The sequence below is a fragment of the Pelophylax lessonae genome, assembly GCF_965119305.1.
Source record: "Pelophylax lessonae genome assembly, chromosome: 8".
NCBI lineage: Eukaryota > Metazoa > Chordata > Amphibia > Anura > Ranidae > Pelophylax > Pelophylax lessonae.
The window spans coordinates 192658698-192676919 of record NC_138775.1 but is presented as its reverse complement, the minus strand read 5'-3'; the positions used below and the strand labels follow the sequence as shown (position 1 = coordinate 192676919).

The window sequence follows — 18222 nt, the reverse complement described above, 5'->3', positions numbered from 1 at the left end:
CAGACTCCAGCCTTTGTAATCTGATGGCACAAAGACCAATCTAGACAGAAGATCTTGAAAATAAATGACATGGTTCTGGCTGGGCTCAGTAACTGTCTTTTTGTGTCATGGCCAGTCATTTAATCCATCTGCAAACTAATAGAAATCATAGTCATGCAAGATCTATGTTAGCTTACGCTGTACTCACTGCTTGCCACATATACAAAGGCCCCTGCATCCACATTTTTGCAGACAAAAGAACTGAAATGGGACACCAAGCATCAGACTGCACAGGCGCTTTCAAACCCTCTTACTGATGTATATCTCTAATCATATGCAAGATTTTGCTATACAACACTCACTTCTCAGAGCCTCTACACTGTGTGAGAGGCGGACTTGAGCTGCCGCAGGAGTAGGGCCGAAAAACAACTAATCGAGCGACAACTAATCGGTTATGAAAATAGTTGTCAACTTTTTTCATAATCGATTAGTTGGTCAGCCGATTAGTTGGCCTGCATGCAGAATTCATTATTTGTTTACATATCAGGAAATACAGTGCAGCACACACAGCTCAGTACACCGTCCATACATGTCAGTATGCACAGTACAGCATACATACAGCTCAGTGCACCATTCATACATGTCAGAAGACACAGTGCAGCATACATACAGATCAGTGCACCATTCATACATGTCAGAAGACACAGTGCAGCATACATACAGATCAGTGCACCATTCATACATGTCAGAAGACACAGTGCAGCACGCATACAACTCAGTGCACCATTCATACATGTCAGTAAGTGCCTAAGGAACTTATGAATGTGTGAGGAGCAATACCTCATGGAACATGTAGTTCTGGGCAGGAAGTGAGTGGTTCCAAAGCAGTTTTTTTTTTTTCTTTTTACCTTGCTATAGGGACACTCTCTACAATACATTGCAGCTTGCTATTGGGGCACTGTAAAGGCAGGAGGAGCCAAAAGCGTCAGTGGGGGGCCCCAGAAGTGGAGAATCAGGGCTGCTCTGTGCAAAACCATTGCACAGAGCAGGTAAGTATAACATGTTTAACCACTTGCCGACCGCCTGCCGTAATATTACTGCGGCAGGGCGGCTCGGCTGCGTCTAGTCACGTAGTACTGTGTGACTGCAGTGCATGTGGTTTCGGCGTCGCGAGCGCGCCACAGGAGCCACGCTCCAACTGTGTTCATAAACAGCGGGAGGAGGGCCGCAGAAGGAGCAGTGACAATCGCCGCGTTCGTCCGGGAAACTGAGAGACTCGCCTGCTTATGTAAACAAAGCAGGTGGATCTTCTCTCAGACATGCAGGGACAGATCTGCAGCTTCAGCTAAGCTGAAACTGCGATCTGTCTGTGCCTGTCACAGAACCCAAACCCCCCCCCCCCCCACACACACAGTCAGTAAGCATACAGGCATACATTCAACCCCTTTGATCACCCCCAGTATTAACCTGTTCCCTGCCAGTGTCATTTATACAGTAACAGTGCATATTATTTAGCACTGATTAGTGTCAATGGTCCCCAAGGTGTCAAAAATGTCAGGGGTCCGATCTGTCCCTGCAATGTCGGAGTCCCGCTAAAAATTGCAGATCGCCGCCATTACTAATAAAAAAAATAGTTTATAAACGCTATAACTTTTGCGCAAACCAATTAAAATACGCTTTTTGGGATTTTTTTTATCAAAAATATGTAGCAGAATATAAATTGGCCTAAACTGATAAAAAAAAAATTAAGATTTTTTTTTATTGGGAATGTTTTATAGCAGAAAGTATAAAATATGGCTTTTTTTTTTTCCAAAATTGTCCCTTATTTTTTTGTTTATAGCGCAAAATCTAAAAACCGCAGAGGTGATCAAATACCACCAAAAGAAAGCTCCATTTGTGGGAAAAAAAGGACATCAATTGTATTTGGGTACAACGTCACACGACCGCGTAATTTTCCGCGTAACGCAGTGCCGAATCGCACAAAAATGGCTGGGTCATTAAGGGGGTAAAACCTTCCGGGGCTGAAGTGGTTAAAAAAAATCACTTTAAAGAATCTGGGCAGGGAAGATCAGCATCTGAACCTAGAGAAGGTGGAGGGAGGCTGGTAGACTGGATGTAATATAAGGCATTACAATTCCATTTAAAGGAAACTTTTACCAGTATTGTGCATTGTATTTAAAATGATCATATCCATTAAAGTCTTCGCTTCTAATACTATAATATAAAATATTTATATCTCCCTTTCACCCTTCATATAGCTTCATGTCTGGCTCCTAGTTAAAATGCCCATATATCCTACTTCTGGGTGTATTTATTATTCTATATATGATCTAAGTATAATATAATTACTTGCACTGTGTCACAGTATAAATGAACCCCTTATAGTAGCGATTATCTGCTCTTTGTACTATAATGGGCTAATTTTAATTTTTTTTTGTTTTTTTGTTTTTTCAAACCCATTTGGACAGGTGATACAAACAAAAAGCATGCTGCTACTACTAAAACATCTCATGCCTTGTTCACACGTATGCATTTTTTTTTTTTTGGTGCTTTTTGCAGAAATGCACTTCAGTTAATTTAACATGATTTCCTATGGGACACTTTCACATCAATGCTTTTTTCAGCCGCTGCGTATTTGGAAAGGGTCAAGGACTTTTTTCAACACAAAACAGTGCTTTTTTTTTTGGTTCAATAGAGAAGATGCATGTAGTGAGTTTGAGGCGATTCGGATTTTTTAATCTGCCCAGCAATAAATCGCAGCAAATTTGCATGTGAAAAAACGCACAGCAGAAACGGATCAAAGCAAACTGCATAGGTGTGAACCCAGCCTTTTACTGGCCATACATGTATCGATTTTTGGAGGAGAATATTCATACAAAATATTCATTCGCTGAATGAAAGCATGTCAGTTTAAAAAATTTCACTTTTAACATTCAGTTTTAAAATCAATATAATTTCTGAATGTAAACCACATACACTGTCTGAAAATTCCTTTGACCAAGAAGTTTTTTGTTCTGCTCCTTCGTATTCTCCTGTCACTGTGATCGAAAATGAACGTCGATTTGACCCCATGATCGAAGCAATCGGCCAACTAATCAACTATGAAAATATTCGTTAGTAACAGTCCTACACAGGGGGGCAGCTGTAAAACTGGTTGAACATTTTAATCTGGGCTCAAAGTCAAAATGACTGTATAATATCGTATGTCTCTCACACAAAGCATAAGCAGCCAGATGTTTTCTGCTATATATTTGATGCTTTGAAATAGGAAGTGAGCTGCAGCCACAGGGACAGTTTGAATGGCTTTTTGCATCCTTGCCAAGCATAACTTGTGTTTAATGCACCGTATTGAACTCTGGATTAAAATTGCATAAGTTCCTTGATTACAGCTGAAGAATACAACAGCAATGAAGTGCCCTTGTTGTTTTACAAGTCATTAAATGCATTGCCTTCTGTTTTGATAAATAGGTCTCTGAAAGCTTCTGGTTAGGAGCAGCTCCGTGCATTTTCCCATTAATATAAGATGCATTTATTTAAGTATAGATGGTCAATATTTCTTACACCACTCTATTCCATTTTGGCAGAGACTCAAGGGTAATGACTCAGTTTGAGATTTATTCGGATCGTACACCCTTTTGGCGATAATGTGTTCTTAGGCTGTTGATGGTATTGACAGCATAGTGTTATGAAAAGGTATAGATATTTGCATTTTTAAACTCCTTTTTAGTTTTGCATAGAGTGGGAAAGGGTTAGATTTTCTCTCAAGTGATTTTATTTTGAGAAGTGTGGGAATTGAAAATTACAATCCTACATGCTTGGGTGGCTGCAGCACTGATCCCAGCTGCAGCTGTCTCCTGCCACCTCTAGACGAAGAACTGCATGATCAAAGACCTCTGATCGCTCATTTCTCAGTTTTCAGTGAGCAGAGAGCTGATGACTGTCAGTCAGCGGTTCTCTGCCCTGTTCCTCCTGTGCTCACTGGAGCATCGGACTCGAGAGGGTGGAAGCGGATGGCTCAGGTTCTAAGCGGTGCACCGAGAGCATGAGCCAGTTGCCAGTCCAGGCATCTGGGTGGATCCCAACTTTAAAGTCAAGATCTCTCCATAGCCTGGACTGGCACTGTGGCGTCAGCTGACGGTTGGCTTTAGCCCGCTGTCGGCTGAAAACTGGTTACAGGGGTGTGGAACTAAGTGGACAGTATAGTGATATACTGTTCCATGGCTGTTGTCCATCCTCATGGAGCCCAGACCCTGAAGATCCCTTCAGGGGTATGCCCATTGTGATGGGCGAAGCCAGGACACTATATGAGGATTATGCAAAGAAAACAAGTTCAGAAATTAAGTTAAATTTGAATAAAATGGAATGACAAAAGGAAAAAGTGTTGAACACGCTAACTAAAATGTATTTAATACTTCGTGCAAAATTCTTTGTTGGTAATGACATCGTCAAGATGCCTCCTGTATGGAGAATCTAGTCGCATGCATTGCTCGGGTGTGGTTTTTGGCCCATTCTTCCACACAGTCTTCAAATCTTGAAGGTTTTGTGGGCCTCTTCTATGCACGTTGATCTTTAATTCTTTCCATAGATTTTCTATTGGATTCAAGTCAGGTGATTGGCTGGGCCATTCTAGCAGCTTTATTTTCTTTCTTTGAAACCAATTAAGAGTTTCCTTGGCTTTGTGTTTGGGATCGTTGTCTTGCTGAAATGTCCACCCTTGTTTCATCATCTTCATTCTGGTAGATGGCAGCAAATTTTTATCAGAAATATCTTGGTACCTTTTTCCTTTCATCCTTCCTTCAATGATCTAAAGTTTGCCAGTGCCTTATGCTGAAAAACAGTACCCACACCATGATGTTCCCACCTCAAAACTTCTCTGTTGGTATGGTGTTTTTGGGGTGATGTGCAGGGCCATTTGATTTCCAAACATGGTGTGTGCATTATGGCATCCAAAAAGTAAAATTTTGGTCTCATCTGACTATATACTCCCAGTATTTCACAGACTTGTCAAAATGTTGTACAGCAAACTTTAAAGAGCTTCAACATGCTTTTTTTTTTTTCAGCAATGGAGTCTTGCGTAGTGATTGTGCATACAGGCTGTGGCGGTTGAGTGCATTACTTATTTTCTTTAAAACAATTGTACCTGCTAATTCCAGGTCTTTCTGAAGCATTCTGAAGCTCTCTACAAGTTGTCCCTGGCTCTTGGACAATTCTTCTGATAATTCTTTTCACTCCTCTGTCAGAAATCTTGCAAGGAGCACCTGGTCGTGGCCGGTTTATGGTGAAATGATGATGATTTTTCCACTTCCGGATTATGGCCCCAACGGTTTTCACTGGAACATTCAGGAGTTTAGAAATCCTTCCGTAACACATGCCATCAGTATGTTTTGCAACAATTAAGTTGCAAATGTCTTGGGAGAGCTCTTAGCTTTTACCCATTACGAGAGGTTTCTTTTGTGACACCTTGGTAATAAGACACCTTTTTATAAGCCATTCGTTAAGACTGAACCAGCTGATAATTTTGCACTGACAAGGTGCAGGATTGCTTTATAATTACTGATATATTTCAGCTGGTGTCTTGGCTTTCCATGCCTTTTTGCACCTTCCTTCATGTGTTCAATACTTTTTCCCTGTGTTATTCCATTTTATTACACATAACTTAATTTCTGAACCTATTTGTTTTGGTTTCTTAGTATGTATTGGTTGTTATTGACATGTGGTGAAAATTTCATGTCAATAGCACCTTTAAAAATATATTTACCTATAAAAATGGTGACGCATTCAATAATAATTTTACCCATAGTGTATACACACTATATTACCAAAAGTACTGGGATGCTTGCCTTTACACGCATATGAATTTTAATGGCATCCCAGTTTTAGTCCGTAGGGTTTAATATGGAGTTGGCCCACCCTTTATATCCTTAACAACTTTAACTCTTCTGGGAAGGCTTTTCACAAGGTTTAGGAGTGTGTCTATGGGAATGTTTGACCATTCTTCCAGAAGCGCATTCCTGAGGTTAGACACTGTGTTGTTGGACAGGAAGGCCTGGTTCGCAGTATCTGCTCAAATTCATCCCAAAGATTTTATATTGGGTTGAGGTCAGAACAGTCCTGTTCCCCAAACCTCACTCATACATGTCTTTTTGGACCTACAGATTAAGACTGGGATGCCATTAAAGCTCATGTTCTATTTATTTTTATCCGTAAATAAAGTAAATACACTAGTAAAGCCCGAAGATATTTCACTTTGGGGTCACTTAGACATGTCCTTTTTTTTTTTTAAAAAAAAGCACTGTTTTTTTCAATGAAGATAACATTACATTAATCATAAATACAGTCTAGACATTGTTAATGTGGTAAATGACTATTCTAGCTGGAAACGGCTGATTTTTAATGGAAAATCTACATAGGTATACAGAGGCCCATTTCCAGCAACCATCACTCCTGTGTTCTAATGGTACATTGTGTTATCTAATCGTGTTAAAAGGCTAACAGATGAATACAAAACCCTTGTGCAATTATGCTAGCACAGCTGAAAACTGTTGTGCTGATTAGAGAAGCTATAAAACTGGCCTTCCTTTGAGCTAGTTGAGTATCTGGAGCATCAGCATTTGTGGGTTCCATTATACACTCAAAATGGCCAGAAAAAGAACTTTCTTCTGAAACTCGACAGTCTATTCTTGTTCTGAGAAATAGAGGCTATTCTATGCAAGAAATTACCAAAACACTGAAGATTTCCTACAACGATGTGCACTACTCCCTTCAGAGAACAGCACAAACGGCTCTAACCAGAATAGAAAGAGAAGTGGGAGGCCCCGGTGCATAAACTAAGCAAGAGGACAAGTACATTAGTCTCTAATTTGAGAAATAGATGCCTCACATGTCCTCAACTGGCAGCTTCATTAAATGGTACCCGCAAAACGCCAGTCTCAATGTCCACAGTGAAGGGGCAACTCTGCGATGCTGGCCTTCTAGGCAGAGTGGCAAAGAAAAAGCCATATCGGAGACTGGCCAATAAAAGGAAAAGATTAAGATGGGCAAAAGAACAGACATTGGACAGAGGAAGATTGGAAAAAAGTGTTATGGACTGAGGTATCTAATTTTGAGGTGTTTGGATCACACAGAAGAACGTTTGAGAAACGCAGAACAAGTGAACAGATGGTGGAGTGCCTGACGCCATCTGTCAAACATGGTGGAGGTAATGTGATGGTCTGGGGCTGCTTTGGTGCAGGTAAAGTGGGAGATTTGTACAAGGTAAATGGGATTTTGAATAAGGAAGACTATCGCTCTGTTTTTGCAAGGTCATGCCATATCCTGTGGACAGCGCTTGATTGGAGCCGATTTCCTCCTACAACAGGACAGTGACCCAAAGCACACCTCCAAACTATGCAAGAACTATTTAGGGAAGAAGCAGTCAGCTGGTATTCTGTCTGTAATGGAGTGGCCAGTGCAGTCATCAGATCTCAACCCTATTTAGGGAGCAGCTTGACAGTATGGTACGTAAGAAGAAGTGCTCATCAAGCCAATCCAACTTGTGGGAGGCGCTTCAGGAAGCGTGGAGTGAAATTTCTTCAGATTACCTCAACAAATTGACAGCTAGAATGGCAATGGTCTGCAAGGCTGTAATTGCTGCAAATGGAGAATTATTTGATGAAAGCAAAGTTTGAAGGACAAAACTATTTTTTCAAATAAAAATTAATATTTTTAACCTTGCGAATGTCTTGACTATATTTTTATATATATATATATATATATATATATATATATATATATATATATATATATATATATATATATATATATATATATATATATATATATATATACACACATAAACACACGCGCTGTACGTAGCATTTGCTTACATCTTTATATTTTAATCTTATTTACTTTAATTTTTTTCCCCCTTTTTATCTGTGTCTTGTGTGCGAAGATCTATATCTACTTTGTATGCTTGGCTTATGTGATCTCTCCAAGGAGTTAAATCAATATTGGGCGCTCTGAGTGCTCTGTACCTGCTAAGTCATGGTAGCCATACAGGAACAGATGTCTTCGGAGAACAAAGGAGGGGAAGACATCTGCCAGTCCTCATTTTATGCTCAGGTCTGACACTGTATGGCAGAAGACAGAAGCAGAACATGCACCATCACCTCCATTTCTTTTTTCCAAAGCGAAGTAACGCATCACTTCAGATTTCCTGGGTAGTTGGTAAATGTAATTAGAGATTTATTTTGTTGGATGTGTTTTTATTATGAAATCCAATTTTGTATTAACTCCAGCTTCGGCAGGTGTACTGTGCTAAAAAAAAAAATTAAAGTTTAATAGTTATGTATTTTTAGTTAAATTGAAGGATTTAATTGATTTTTTTTCCATTTTGCTTCTTATACAGGATCAGTTCGATAATTTAGAGAAGCACACGCAATGGGGTTTAGACTTCTTGGACAAATATGCAAAATTTGTGAAAGAGAGGTTAGAAATCGAGCAGAACTATGCAAAACAACTAAGGTAGGTGCCCTTTGGCTGCTATATTTTCTTGGTTTATCATACAGAAAAGCAGATTAAGGAGCAATGATAAGCTTGAACACATTGTGTCCAAACAGTTGTTAGGTTAATGGCTTCAGATACCTATACTGTTTCCTTATTGCTTACTATTGATAACTGGCTAAAAATGTATCTAAGGCCAAAGCCTTTTTTATAAGAGCCGTGACAGATTTTTATTACGATTTTTGTCCCCACTGGAGAGTTTGAAACAATGGTCACCAGGTGAAAAAGAATGTGGCAGAGGTTAGAAAGCCTAAAGTACTATAGGCAAAACTTTTTCACTTTGGATAGAGTAAGGCAGGGTTATAACCCTGTCAGGTTCTTTTTTTTTTTTTCACGATCTGTGTCCCATTGCACAGATTTCCGGTCACCAGAACTAGAGTCCCCATGGGAACATTTTCCCTTTATTACTTTGTGGGGACAACCCAAAATTTGGGATTTTCTTTTACTTTCACTTTCAATGATAATGGTAACCAGGACTAATGGAGAAGATGAATCTCCTTAACCACTTCTGGACTGGAAGATTTTGCTGCTTAATGACCAGGCCCTATTTTGCGATCCGGCACTGCGTTATTTTACCGGACAATTGTGCGGTCGTGCGACGCTGTACCCAAACGAAATTGACCTCCATTCTTTTCCATAAATAGAGCTTTCTTTTGATGGCATTTGATCACCTGTGCGATTTTTTTTTTTTTTTTTTTTTTTTTTTTTTTGGTGCTATAAACAAAAAAAAGAGCGTAAATTTTGAAAAAAAAAAAAAAACAATATTTTTCACTTTCTGCTATAGAACATTTCCAAAAAAACATTTAAAAAATCTACATTTTTTAACATTTTAGGCCAATTTGTTTTCTGCTACATATTTTTGGTAAAAAAAAATCGCAATAAGCGTATTTTGATTGGTTTGCTCAAAAGTTATTGCGTTTACTAACTACGGGAAAGATTGTCATTTTTATTTTTTTTTGTTTTTTACTAGTAATGGCGGCGATCTGGGTTTTTTTTTTTTTTTGGTGGGACTGCGACATTGTGGCGGAAAAATCAGACCCCTAACTGACATTTTTGACACTTTTGGGGGTACCAGTGACATTACTACAGTAATCAGTGCTAAAAATATGTACTGTTACTGTAATAATGCCATTGGCAGGGAAGGGGTTAATGCTATTGGTGATCAAGGGGTTAAATGTAAGCCTAGGGGAGTGATTCTGTGGAAGGGTTGGGCTTGTGAGATGATCGGAGACATGCGATCCTATATAGCAGGATAACATAGCCGCTGTGTTTACATCAGCCGTCTGTCCTTCTTTGTCAGCGGGGGGAGATCGTCGGTGTCAGACGGCAATCGGAGCCGTCTGACTATCGCACTGGCTTCCCCGCTGACGATCGGGGGCGGGAGCGCGCCTCCGACGCGGGACACTCGCCCCCTAGTGGCCTCCCAAGCAAATGACGTTTATTAACGTGATTTTGCCTGGGAGAGCCACACTGCCGACATAAAAAGGCAGTGCAGCGACTGGAAGTGGTTAACAGGGGCACAGACAGCAATAAAACTGATATGGGTTCTAAACCCTCTCCACTCTATCAACAACTTATTTTTTTTATTTTTTATTTAATTGAATATATAAAATATTGCCTTTTTAGTTATACTTTAAGGAAATTCCAAAATTTTTAGTTGCCACCTAAACAGGGAATTTTCCATTGGGAACACTTGTTCCAATAGCTGTTTGAGGGAAATTACTCAGTTTGGGGACATTTTCTCTCATTTGCTGTTGTCTGCACGTCCGAATGTGAAGAAAAATCCTGAATGCTACACAGATGACAAGCATTGCTTTTTAGATCTACAGAGAATAGCGCACACATGCAAAATAAATGACTATTAAATATATAAAGGCAATCAAATAAAGAAAAATGGGGATTTGGTCCCACCATATGGCCATATCGTGCTCAAGCCCACCACTATCCATAAAATGAAGGATGAATCCAGCCTCTCTAAACCATTGGAGATACTTACTCCTTGCTGGGAGAGATGTGCAACTGCACTATAAGGGACTCCTCCTATATCTGCTTACTAGTGGACACTGATAACAAAGTTCAGGTGTGGGAGGGTGGGGTGCTCAACCTCAGAAGTCTGGTCAGACCGAGTACAACAAACAAAAAAAGCTGGGGGGGGGGGGGGGGGCACACCCTGAACATGCACTTCTAAAGCTGGTGCAGCTATAAAAACCAAATGGACATACAGATCTACAGAGAATAGCGCACACATGCAAAAGAAATGACTATCAAATATATTATGGCAATCAAATATATAAAAATGGGGATTTGGTCCCACCATATGGCCATATCGTGCTCAAGCCCACCACTACGTAAAAGCAGTGCTTTTTAACTTTGGTCCCAGATGCCATTTTAAAAGGGTACCAGTACTCTGTGGTTTTCTCAGGTCTTAGCAACTTATCGTTCTAGAACTGCTGTCATTGACATGAAGTCCAAGAGCTGACACTATCAACTTGTGGGCTTCAGGTATTTACACAGATGGCTCCAAAAAAGCGTGCTGTGTTTATGTAAACACAATGCTTCCACATCGTGTTCACATCATGAAAGTAGTATTGTTATTGCACTTCCTGTCAGTACAGAGGCCCAGACAGAGCTGCATTGCTTCTCTGCAGCAGTAGAGCACTGCTATAGTGCTCTATTAGTTGATTTCTTTATATAAAGGTATGTGTGTGTGTATATGTGTGTGTATATATATATATATATATATATATATATATATATATATATATATATATATATATATATATATATATATATATATATATAATATATAATTATAATGTGTTAGGGATATATATATTTTGTGTTAGGGATCGACCGATATCGGTTTTTCAGGGCCGATACCGATTTTTCTTTTTAGATAGAAATTTCTCTTTCGTTCATTGACGGACATCACATCATCTTTTTGGCCATAGGGTTATATTGCCCCCTACAGGAGTAGGACTCTAGGCAGTCCCTAGGGGTATACTCCCACTTCCTGCTATAGGTCTTCAATTTTTTTTTATGCCTAGTCAGGAGTAAGGACCTAGTTCCTTGCTGGGATCTCTGGTCCTGGCAATTTTTTCTTTTTAAATGGAATTTTTTCTTTTTTTTTTTTTTATTATTATTTTGTTTTTGTGAGAATCTACATTCAAATGCTGGACTGGGCGATGCACTGGCTAATCTAGATCCTTAGGGTCCCCCCAGTCCGGCCAGTGAGCGCGTGCTGAACGCAGCTCTGCGCTAGGTTGGCCGCAACCTAGCCCCACTGGACAGGGGCTTGCCTGCGAGTTATGTATCGCGAGGGCGCATACAAACTGGCGTCGGCCTGAGTCGTATAATTTTTCTCCTGGCCGACAGCACCCACATTACGATGGAGCGGTGTCCTGTCCGGAGCACTAGCCACCCTGTTCCTGGTGTGGTAAGTAGCTGTCCCCCTCTACCCCTGGCAGGTTTTAGGTTGGACGTGGGCCCCTCCCTGGGATGGTCGGACCCTTGGGCTCCCCTCCTTCCCAGTTTGCGTTCTTCCCCCCCCCCCCATATCGGTGGTCTATTTCAGCCTGTGCCCCCATCTGCCCACACCCCCCTCCCCTCCCGGGGCAGACATAACTTTTTAGGTTACGTGACGTGCTGCACTTTTCCTGCTTTTGCAGCGATAGTGCTCTGTGCTGGGCCTTGTAGTGCCACAGCGCGGTGGGGTGTCCCTTTTGCGGTATTTTACACTTCTTTTTTTTTTTTTTTTTGTGGGTTCCCCTCTTCATTCATGGAGTCCATGGAGCATGTTTCACCACCCGACCCCCCCCCCCCCCACCCCTCCTCTGAGGCTGCAGGGCCCTTGGTGTTCAAAGTAGATTTCGTTCTGGGCAAATGGGCTAGCATAAAGCACCCTAAGTTACCCTTCGAGGTCTACGCCCATGCACCCTGTGTGCTCGGATAGTGAGGATGATTCCTCTGGTCGTCTAGCCCCATATGAAAAGATACTAGTGGATGCACTGATTGTATCAGTGCAGGAAACTTTGCATATGGAAGATGTGACTAATGCAGCATCAGAGACGTGGGTCACCTTTGGCACCCAGAGGTCCCCAAAAGCCGCAAGGATGTTACCCTTTCCCACCACCTTTGACAATGTTGTCTTAAAACAATGGGGTGCCCAAAACGCACCCTTGCAATCCCCAAGCGTTTTGCAATGTGGTACCCTTACAAATATTCCCTCCTTAAAAGGACAGTACCTCCTGTAGTAGACTCCTCGGGTTCCAGGTTAAATAAAGCCACAGACCAGGCTGGTAGGCAGTCGGAGGCTTTAAGCCGCCATATGTTCACTGTGGCTGGTTCGGCACTTAGGCCAGTATTTACTATTGTCCTAGTGTCACAAGCTATGACTTAATGGGCTAAAATGTTTCGCGTCCTGGTGAAGAAACAGCTCCCCCCCCCCCCCCCGCCTTTGTGGAGCTGGTGGATCAGTTGGTCCAAGGGCTACAATTTGTGACTCCTCTTTGGATGCTGCTCCCCTGATTTCTAGACTGTCTGTCCCAGCAGTGGTCCTCCGACACAATATCTGGCTAAAATGCTGGTCTGCGGACCAGGCTTCTAAAAAGACCTTGTCCGATCTTCCATTCATGAGGGGATCACCTGTTTTGAGCTTCCTTGGATGACATCATCAAAGGCCTCACAGGGGGAAAGGGTACTCTTCTTCTTCCTCAGGCTTTCAAGGGTAAGGAGTCCCGTTGCAGATGGGGACCTTTCTTTCAGCTTACAAGCGGCCTTTTAGTCCCTCAGGGACTCAAGACAAGGGATCCACGCCTTCTCGGGCCTCCGCTAGGGGTTCCAAGAAGTTTTAGTCAGGCAAACCACGAGCGGGTTCTGCCAGTCCTGCAGGCAATCATTCTTCCGCATGAATGGGGCACCCTCACCCGTATCTGGTGCGGGGGGACGTCTTTGCTGCTTTCCAGGACCATGGACCTCCCAGATCCAGGACAAGTGAGTCCACAAAGTAATTCGCTCCGGCTACAAAATCGGGTTTCGATCTATCCTCTGGAAAGGTTCGTCTATTCCAACCTGTGCCTGTCCCCGGATCGCTTAAAGGATCTCTATGGCGCAGTGAAAGACTTGTTACTTCAAGGGGTGATTGTTCCGGTTCCAAAGTTTTCAAGGTTTTTACTCAAACCTGTTTACAGTCCCCAGGAAGGAGGGAAAGGTGCATCCAATACTGGACCTTTGTGCGGGTACAGGAGTTCTGAATAGAGTCCATGGGGCACGGTGGTGGCGTCCTTGCATCAGGGGGATTTTCTTGCCTCCATCGACATCAGGGATGCCTGCCTTCACACCCCAATATGTGTCGCCCATCAGCGCTTCCTCAGCTTTGCCGTGGGCAAGGAGCATTATCAATTTGTGGCATTACCCTTTGGTCTCACCTTCATGTTGGTCCCGGTTCTAGCATTATTGCGTCAGCGGGGATCGTGGTACTGGGGTACCTAGACGATCTGCTCTTACGAGCAGAGTCTTTGCCTTCTTGGACAACTTGGAGATTACTCTGCAATCGCTGAGTTAAGTTAGGTTGGATTCTGAAAGTTCAGAAGTCTACTGTGGTTCTGTCCACAAGCCTGTACTATCTGGTCCTGACTCTGGATTTGTCCTCAGCCAGAGTGCTTCTTCCTCTGGAGAAACTTCATAAGTTGCAGGACTTGCGGATGCTGGGTCTGATGGTGTCTATCTTTTGAGGCTGTTCCATTTGCACAGTTCCACATGAGATCTGTGCAACAGGAGATTCTGGTAAAATGGAACAAGGCTCCTCAGTCTCTGGACAATCTGATCCTGTTGAGCAGGAGTACGAGAGGGTCCCTGGTTTGGTGGCTTCATTCTCCAGCCTTTTGTCAGGGAAAATAATTTCTTCCCCTGTGCTGGACGGTTGTCAATATGGATGCCAGCCTACTAGGATTGGAGGCGTCCTTGGCACGGAGTGTGCCCAGGGGTCTGGTCTCTTGAAGATGGCAATTACCGATACCTACCTCAACTTTAATGTTTACACTTCAGCTGTTAGCAATAGTACAAAGCAGTGAAAAGTTATTTACAAATGAAATACATTTTTTTTTTCCAGTGTGAAACGTGTAAATATATGGTAAGGTGTAAAAAAATTAACAAAGCAAAAAAAAAAAAAAAAAATTATTTAATTGATTAAAAAAAAATAGAAGTGAGCAAAAAATTAAAATCAGCAGCAAATAGTGAACATTAATAATTGAATGGAGAAGGAGAATAAGGCTGATTAAAGTAAAAGGTTAATAAGGGGTACACAGTTTTTTTTTTTTTTTTTTTTTTATAATTTTCTTGGTAGGTTGCTTAACTGACTTCATCTGGGGAACAAAGTTCATTCCTTTGATCTGTAAACAAACAAGGCTAGATAAAAAGAAACCATGTTTCTTGTTATCTTTGTTTCAGTGGCTGAGCAATGTTGTGGATAAGCTCCCATTCTGACTGGCGCGACACGACTTTGTGGGGCGACCTGTGAAGTCGCGGTGCGACTTGCACGGACTTCATATAATTGAAGTCAATGCAAGTTGCCTCCAGGTCGCCCCAAAGTAGTACACAACCCTTTTTGTAAGTCGGAGTGACTTGTGTTGCTCCTGTTAGAACGGGTCCTGTACTATTCAATGGCGAGCGACCGACCGCGACTTGTCAAGCGACCAAGTCGCCTGACAAGTCGCGCTAGTGTGAATGGACCCTAAACCTTGTCCTGGGCTGCCTTTTTTTTTTTTTTTTTTTTTTTTACAGCTCCATTTGCCGGTTTTACATTTCAGCTGTCAACAGGGGAACCCCACTGACCGCTGAATGAGCCATCGGTTGCCATTGGTTGTTAAGGACTCTGCGGCCCTGCTCCTTTACCGATTGTCAGCTTTTTTTATTTTACATTTCAGTTGTCAGTGGAGGAATCCCGCTGACATCTCAAAGAACTGAGCCTGAAAGTGTCACTTTCAGGTATTGGAACAACTTGCACGAGTACCGATACTCCTGCAAATGCTTTGTATATAATATATTTAAAACCTTTTTGATGGCAATAACTTGCTTGTTTTGCTGTAATCTGGCAGTGGAGAATAACAGCTGGTCATGTATTTAGAATTGGCTCCATAAAATAAATACAATTATCCTTCCCTATAAATGGCATAAAGAATATGATCATCAGTCATCTACAATATGAGATGCTGTCACAGCTATATTGGAATAAAATGTTACTAAATCCAGGACCCTAAATTCATTATATCTGGTCTCACACAGTACACAGAACATGGAAATGCAATTATTTTACTAAATATAAACTGCTAAATACATTTTCTCATCAGCAGTTATAGCAGACTTGTAACTTCTGTGTCCAGCCGAGCACTGGTTAAAGCTTGTAGAAGAAGTTTTCATTCTCCCCTGACTGTCCTATGAGGATGCATGACCCCTGACCCTCTGTCTAGACAGTGCTGATTGGCTCTGTGCCGTTCACACCCTCCCAAAAAAAGCACAAAAAACTCTCTAGGGCTCTGTCCTATCAGATGGATTGGGGACTGTGGAAGAAGGGGGGGATCACAGAAGACAGGACAAAGTGTTTTCATACAATATGCGGGATTAACCCCTTAGATTTCACAGTGAGTATAACAAGCATGCTTTACTGCAATACAGACTGATGTTACTGTTGTGGGCTTAGTAACACTTTAGTATATCCAGTATTTATTTAAGGCTGTGTGCAGAAAACTGCAAAAGTGGGACTGACACAAGATCAGTCTCCCTGCACAAGGAGAAAGAACAGAAGTGACCAGTCTTCATTACAGAAAGCTGAGGATATGTTACTGCACAGATCTATAAAATATACACAGTGCACAAAGATTAAAACAAGAATGGGCATTGCTTCTTGTATTTACAATATTTGCATATCCCTGAGTGGCTTTCAGCTTTCTTTTCTGGATACAAGTAACATTCAGTGCTTATATGTCCTTTAAGACCCGGTTCACACTACTCCGACTTGGTCGCCTGACAAGTAGCGCTCCATTCTGTGCAATGGAACCATACTAATCAGAGTGACTCAAGTCGTTCTGACTTAGAAAAAGGTTCCTGCACTACTTCTGGACGAAGTCGGAGCGACTTGCATTGACTTCTACTATGAGAAGTCGTTTGCAAGCCACGATGAAATCGTGCTGCACGGGCGACTTCAAAGTCAGGGCGACTTTGAGTCGCCCTGGTGTGAACCGACTCTAAAACTGGAGCCACAGTCTGAACCCTTCATCTGCTGAGTGAGGATGCCTATCTCACAATCCCTTGCATACGGACCCAGAACAGGTAGTTCCTTTTGCTTTTCAATGAAGATCAAACCATCTTGTAATGTTATGAATGCTAGGGTACAGTATTTATGGCACCCAAGCATTCATTGCTCTTAAGCTGAATCTCAAAGGTACTGAAAGGGACCGACCTATTTTAAATGTATTTACAGTATGCTGTTATGTTAGGAAAATAATATATATAATATACACACACACACACATACATGCACTCACTGGCCACTTTATTAGGTAGGCCTTGCTAATAAACCTTTCCACCACATCCCAAAGGGTGCTCTATTGGATTGAGATCTGGTGACTGTGGAGGCCATTGGAGTACAACGAACTCATTGTCAACCAATTCAATACTGGACACTTTCACCCCATTTGAATGACAATTGCACACTTTGACCTCAGACATCAGCAAGGCATTTTTGTCCACACAACTGCCACTCACTTGATATTTTCTTTTTTTAGGACCATTCTCTGAAATTACTAGAGATGGTTGTGTGTGAAAATCCCAGTAGATCAGGAGTTTTTGAAATAGTCTGGCACCAACATCCATGCCACTTTTAAAGCCACTTAAACCCCTTTTCTTTCCCCATTCTGATGCTTGGTTTGAACTTCAGCCAGCAAGCTGTCTTCAACACATCTAGATGCCTAAGGCCCCTTTCACACACTCCGTCCATCGGACGGAGTCCGTTTTTCTCAGCGGGGGATCAATCCGCTGATCCCCCGCTGAGCAGGAGGATGACAGCTGTCAGTTCCCCATGCATCTCTATGGGGGAAATCAGATGGGAACGGACCGTTGGTCCGTTCTCATTCGATCCCATCCCAAACGATCCGCTGGTCGGATGGAAAATAGGGTTTCCATCTGTCCAGATTTGACGGATCGGATGTCAGCGGACATGTCTCCACTGACATCCTATGCCCCATAGGCATGCATGGGGGGACCGTTCAGATCCGCCAAAAAACAGACAGGTGGATCTGAACGGTCCGCCTGTGTGAAAGGGGCCTAAATGCATTGAGTTGCTGCCACGTGATTGGCAGATTAGCAATGTGTGTTACAAAGCAATTGAACAGGTGTATCTAAGTGGCTTGTGTGTGTGTGTGTGTGTGTGTGTGTGTGTGTGTGTGTAGGTGCACACACACACACACACACACACACGCGCCCGCACATACACTGTGTATGTAACCAGTTTTGATCTATCATTTAATAACATTATCCCTGGTACATTTGTTCCACTTTAAAAGGAGACTGAGGATTGATATATGGAAGCTACTGTTGTAGGCTCTGGGGCTGTTATCCTGATCAGCTTTATTATCAAAGAAGGAGCATTCAGGGTGTGTGCTAAAACCTATTTAAATGTGTATGTATAGCCAAAAATGTAGGTTA

At 42.0% G+C, this 18222-nt stretch overlaps 1 protein-coding gene across 3 annotated transcripts in view; it reads left to right on the top strand.

Moving 5' to 3' along the window:
* Window positions 1–18222, top strand: part of FNBP1L (formin binding protein 1 like) — a 300029-nt gene that overhangs the window by 117623 nt on the left and 164184 nt on the right. For all 3 annotated transcript variants that reach the window (XM_082265869.1, XM_082265868.1, XM_082265870.1), the window contains exon 2: window positions 8369–8484. In XM_082265869.1, coding sequence (XP_082121995.1) covers window positions 8369–8484 — 116 coding nt within the window. The remainder of the gene's footprint in view (window positions 1–8368; window positions 8485–18222) is intronic.